The 5,719-nt window shown below is 36.5% G+C and overlaps 1 protein-coding gene across 1 annotated transcript; it reads left to right on the top strand.

Annotated features, from left to right (window-relative positions):
* The first annotated feature begins 1,882 nt into the window (after window positions 1–1,882).
* LOC145325020 (uncharacterized) lies at window positions 1,883–3,477 on the top strand. Its single transcript, XM_080167812.1, has 2 exons — window positions 1,883–2,000; window positions 2,409–3,477. The coding sequence occupies exons 1-2, from the start codon at window positions 1,995–1,997 to the stop codon at window positions 3,270–3,272; spliced, it is 870 nt and encodes a 289-aa protein (XP_080023938.1). The 5' UTR covers window positions 1,883–1,994; the 3' UTR covers window positions 3,273–3,477.
* The last annotated feature ends 2,242 nt before the right edge of the window (window positions 3,478–5,719 follow it).

Genomic DNA, 5,719 nt, shown 5'->3' with positions numbered 1-5,719 from the left:
TATTTTTAGTTACACAAAATTGTTAGAAATAATACATTAAAATTACCCATTTTTCCCCTAATTTCCAAAGTTGTACGACAGATAACCCAACTATTGTAAAAGCTATTTTCAGCTACTAAGGGAAAAGCGATATAATGTATAAACGATTTATACAATATACATTCATAATTTTAATTTTTCAAATTTTAATTTTTTTTGAAGTTTGAAGCTTTTTTAGCTAGTAGTAAATATTAAGATATGATGAGGTTGCTGATACGTACACAATAGGAAACTAAAATTCTGCTGACCCAAAAAAAGATTGTAAGGATCTCTAAGGATAAACCAATAGACGTTAAATTAATGAACATACCCAATAATGATCAGCAAAATATCTTTGAAATAAGATTATTGGTGTCTTTTTTTGGAAAATATTTAAATCATGAAGAGATATATAAAGTGGTATTTGGTACCTTAAAAAAATCTATAAATATTTGTATTCTACCAGTTAAAATAAAATACACTTTGAAAATTAAGGGGCTTTCCCTCAAAGTTCTTAGTAAACACAAAAACCCCACCCACTTATTTTTAAAATACATTAAAAGTAATAGAGATAGTCTTTCTTATCCTTTTGCTTAACTCTTGCTGGAGGATTAACCCTGCGAGCCTACTTCGGTGCACTAACCCTGCAGGGTTTCCAAATGTAACCTAACCTAGGGTTAAAATTAACACTAGAAAAACTACCCTACCTCTTTTTTGATATATTTCCAAATGCGGGTGAGGGGGTTTATTTACTCTGCTAGGTACTTTTAGAGAAACTGCCAAAATTTTATTAATTCTATGATAGAAGTAGGACTTGTTTAAGTTTTTTTTGAGTTGAAAAAAATAAAACTGTACACATTTTACTTTCCTATATGGCTATAATTCATTATTTGGCATGAACAAATTCTAACAATTGAATTAACTTCTCTAATGATTCAAATCCAATCAAGAAAACGTTTGAAAAGCTGCATCAATTTTTGCTCGGGGCTTTTGTATGTTGGGGGGGGGGGGGGGAGCAATCAATGTCTTTTATGATAATAAAGAGGGCTGGGGATTTAGGTTCTTTGACTTACAATGAAATTTCTGGACAATGAAAAATGGATTGATATGTATTATATTTTTTTTTTTTGGAGAAAAGAATGAATATATTGTTACCGTACTATAATGCCTTACAAGTTATGAAAACTTTTATAACTGTTTTAGGGGGGTAGACATTGGGCAGTTTTACCCCTCCCATGAAAAATTCCCCCTAAAAATTAATGGGGAATTTCAATTGCAACATATTTTTATGTGTCCACCCCCCTTCTAAGAAGTACTATTATTATTTTTGAGCTGAAGCCTCCAAAAATAAATTGCCCTCCCTCCATTCTTTTTTCTCCCCTTCCCTCATCCCCTTGAAATGATTTCAGAGATAACCTTGAACCAAATTTTATCTCTGTGCTGACCAAAATTATTAAGCTACTATTTTGAGCTCAACTTATGGTTATACATGTATGTGTGTGTGTGTGTGTGTGTGGATGTGTGTATGTGTGTGTGTGTGGTGTGGGTGTTTGTCTGTATGTGCGTTAGTTGGAAAAATAAATGCATGTGTATGTCTACAAGAAAAGTCCGCGTAGTGACTAGCAGCAGCAAATTATTTGGACCATTTTTTCTTTCGGACAATCAATTGGACCGCGTAGTAGCATCACAACAACAATACAACGACAGCTGTCATAGTGTTGTTGGTTATAGGGGAAAGGCAGTAGATGTGTGTGTGTTGAAAATGACGCGGCACGGTTGCGTAGCACATATGCGTCACTTCGACGGTGATGGCGCCTGGCAGGACGGCGCCTAACTATGGCTACAGCACATCGTGGCGCCTACTAGACACTAGGCGCCCCTCTGAAGTAGTTACTCTGTAAGTTTGAGAGGAGAGTATAAATAATAAGACACTGGCCCTAGAACAGCATTCACACAGTAAACTTCCAACAAAAAACATGAAGGTACACCAACAACCATTCAAACTATTTCATTTTAACAATTATTACAACAGTGAAAAGTGTTTACTAAATTTTGTCAACTTGGCATATTTTTACACAAGAGAAATCAAAGTGAAAATTTCAAAAATAATATAAATTGTTCAATAAATATTTAAAGAACGATTATATCTATATTGATTTCTTCAAATCATAAAAGCATATTATTTCATATTAATACTCACAAATATATTCGCATATTTTGACATGAAAACAACTTAAGAAATGCTTTTATAATTTCATACATTCTTTTTATTGATATTAAACATTTATTTGAAATACTCAAAATTTAGCTTTGTAAAGCAGTTTAACAATTCTTTTAATCTAAAATAGAATTTTTAAATGATTTCTAATTAATTTTTCTTTATATTTTAGGCTTTCGCACTTTTGAGCCTGATCCCCCTCGTGGCCGCTGTTCCCGCCAACCCCTACCACCCCGCCCCCGCCTACGGGCATCCCGCCCCAAGCTACGGCCACCCCGCCCCTGCCTACGGCCATGCCCCCGCCTACCACCAGCCCGCCCCCGCCTACGGTTATGAGCACCCCAAGCACAACTGCACCGTCCAGGATGTTGTTGAGACCGCTGAGGTGTGCACCCCCGCTTTCGAGACCGTGTGCAACCCCGTCGAGCTGGTGAGAAAGGCCATCGTCGACAAGGAGCAGTGCTACCCCGTCACCAGAACCGTCTGCACTGAGTCCATCGAGGAGATTGACAACGAGATCTGTACCTACACCTACCAGCCCAAGACCGAAGCCACCACCGCCAAGACCGTTGAGGTTACCTTCAAGAAGGAGTGCGTCACCCAGATGGTCACCGTCTGCCAGCCCGCCCAGTACGGCTACGGACACGGATACGGCCACAACTACTGCAAGGAGGTCGCCCAGGAGACTTGCTACAACGTCCCCGTCGTCACCCCTGTTGAGCCCGCCGTTGAGGTTGTCTACCCCGAGCCCATCAAGACCTGTGTCAACAAGCCCATCGCCCTCCCCAGAATCTCCTGCGAGGATCTGACCGAGGAGAAGTGCATCACCGTCCCCGAGGTTGAGGATGTCACTGAGACCTTCGAGAAGTGCATCACCCAGCTGGCTGCCCCCGCCTGCCAGACCGTTGAGCTGACCCTCCCCAAGCAGGTCTGTGTTGAGATCGTTTACGGTTATGCTGCTGATGCCCCCAAGCATGAGGAGCCCGCCTATGCCCCCGCCCCCGCCTATGCCCCTGCCCCCGCCTACCACGCCTAAGAAGTAAAATCTCAAGAAATTTTCCACCCATAAAATATCCTCAAATTTCCCCCAATCCTGAATTCCTCCATCCTTAATCCTCCAAATCTCCCCCCAACCTCCTCAACCCAATGAAAAAAAGTGCTAGTGATTTAATTTATTTATTACTTATTTATTTGGTCCATATTATTTATATAGAAAGAAATAAATGATAAGCTAAAACTGACCCTTGCTTTATACTTATTTTTATAATTGCTGCGCTATTGATGAACATATTTTTCCTTGCTAATAATATAAATTTGATATAAATAGTACAAGAAAAACACACAAAGATCCACAAATTTGGTAAATTAAAATAAATTAGATAATCATTAATATAAAAAAGAAATAATTATTAAACGATTAATATTATATTAATTATTATTTAACGATAATCATGCAATTTTTTACTTAAACTTTCAATTAAATTCTTTGTGTATTTGTTTTTATGTTTTAAAAATAAGATAGAAAGATAAATCAAACAGACACTTTAAACTAAGCAGAAATAATAAACGATATTCTTTGTAATTTGCAAAAATGCATAATATGGCAAAAAAATTGCCCTTATGCTAATTTGGTTAAATTTGCTTAATCATAACGACTGACTGGCAAAGTAATACATTTATAAAAATTGCAATGCACACACTCACACACACACACACACACATACACACACACACATATACACATATGGTTATACAATGCTACTTGGATCAGTAATGCATAAAACTTTTTACTTGACTTCCTGAGATACAAAGGGTGAACATAAAATTATAATTAGTCAAAACTTTATACAGCACTTAATTTATGTCTAAATATATGTCGATTAAGATCTCGTAAACGGCTTGCCTATCAATTTTACAATGTTAAATCATCAAGGGACATATGTGAAAAAAGAGAACTCAATCGATTAAGTAGTTTTGAAAATTTTAGCCAACAGACAAATCAACGGAAACCTTAAATTCATTTGATTAGATATGAATTGACTTTTTAAAAATGTTTTTTTGGTACACCTTTATGTTGGTTTGTTCCAATAATTATTGTTGGATTCTGTAGGGATAGGTCCATAGAAAATATTTATATTTTTACATTCAATATATGTAGCTAGCTTTATCTCATCCTATTATATAAAGTAACTAGCGGCTTCGCCCCTAGCCTCTAGGGGCTTTGCCCCAAGAGATGACAACAAAAAAAATCCAAAAAAAAAAATAAGAAGAACTAAAGAAATCTTCTACAAAAGAAATTTTCTACAAAAGAAATCTTCTACAAAAGAAATTTTCTACAAAAGAAATCTTCTACAAAAGAATATTTCTACAAAAGAATTCTTCTACAAAAAAAAAAAAAAAAAAAAAAAAAAAAAAAAAAATGGGGGGGATTTTGTTTTTGTTTTTGGGGGGGTTGGAGGTGTCCCACCCCCCAAGAAAATAGCTTAAAACCACCACAGGACCAATAGGTATATACCCTGAAGAGTAGAATCCAATCGGTTCAGCGGTTACTGAGATCTTAAGGGACAGACAGACGGACAGACGGACAGACATCAAGCTACTTTGTATTATAGATATGTTTTTTTGGCTAATGTGATCTCGCTAACAGCTGAACCGTTAGAGTTCTTCATTTTAGGTAATCTTTACATAGGTCCTTGGAATTATTTCATGTTTATTTTTAAGTTTTGTGTTGATTGTGGGCTATTTTCTGCAACCCCCCTTTTCCTTCATATGGAGAGCCCTAATGATATGGACGCAGTCTTTGGCATATAAATATTTGCTATTTTTTGTACTTGCCTACTTAGAAAAGCTTACTTTTGTACTTTTGTTTGATATAATTGGATTTGTGGATTAATCTCCAAATGATAAATCCCTGTACCTCTTGGATTAAGGAACTTGGCTTTGTTATGCACATCTTCATTATGACTGATCTTTTATTAATCATATTGAATATTAGTGTTTTTAAAAAATACTAGCGGCTACGTCTCTAGAGGCCTCTTGTGGCACTTGAAATAATTGTTTTTTTTCTTATTTCATGTCTATGATGCGTTCAATTCTTTACGAAATTGTCGATTTTTTTGTGATTTCACTTAGGAGGGTGGTGGTACCCTCCCCAAAAATAGTTATAAACCTTCTCGGGACCTATTAGAAGCTACCCTATTAAGGAGAACCTGATCGTTTTAGCGGTTAGGGAGATCCTTCGGTACAAACAAACAGACACACATCCTGTTACTTTATTATGAGGATTACTTTGAAACCAAACTAGCGGCTATGCCTATAGAGTTACAGCTTGGTATGTTAATTCGTGCAGGTTAGGTTAGGTTATTTTTAGAACCGGATAGCCCTGCAGGTTTCAGATATATGTCCTGCAATGGATAATCATACAAAAAAACATCACCTATTTCATTGTTAAACATTAAGAGGGGGATTTTAGTGCTCTATTGG

This window comes from Acartia tonsa, chromosome 7 (assembly GCF_053477335.1).
Source record: "Acartia tonsa isolate MP-2025a chromosome 7, ASM5347733v1, whole genome shotgun sequence".
In the NCBI taxonomy this organism is placed as follows: Eukaryota; Metazoa; Arthropoda; class Copepoda; order Calanoida; family Acartiidae; genus Acartia; species Acartia tonsa.
The sequence above is the reverse complement of the archived record's forward strand: the minus strand, read 5'-3'. Positions and strand labels throughout refer to the sequence as shown.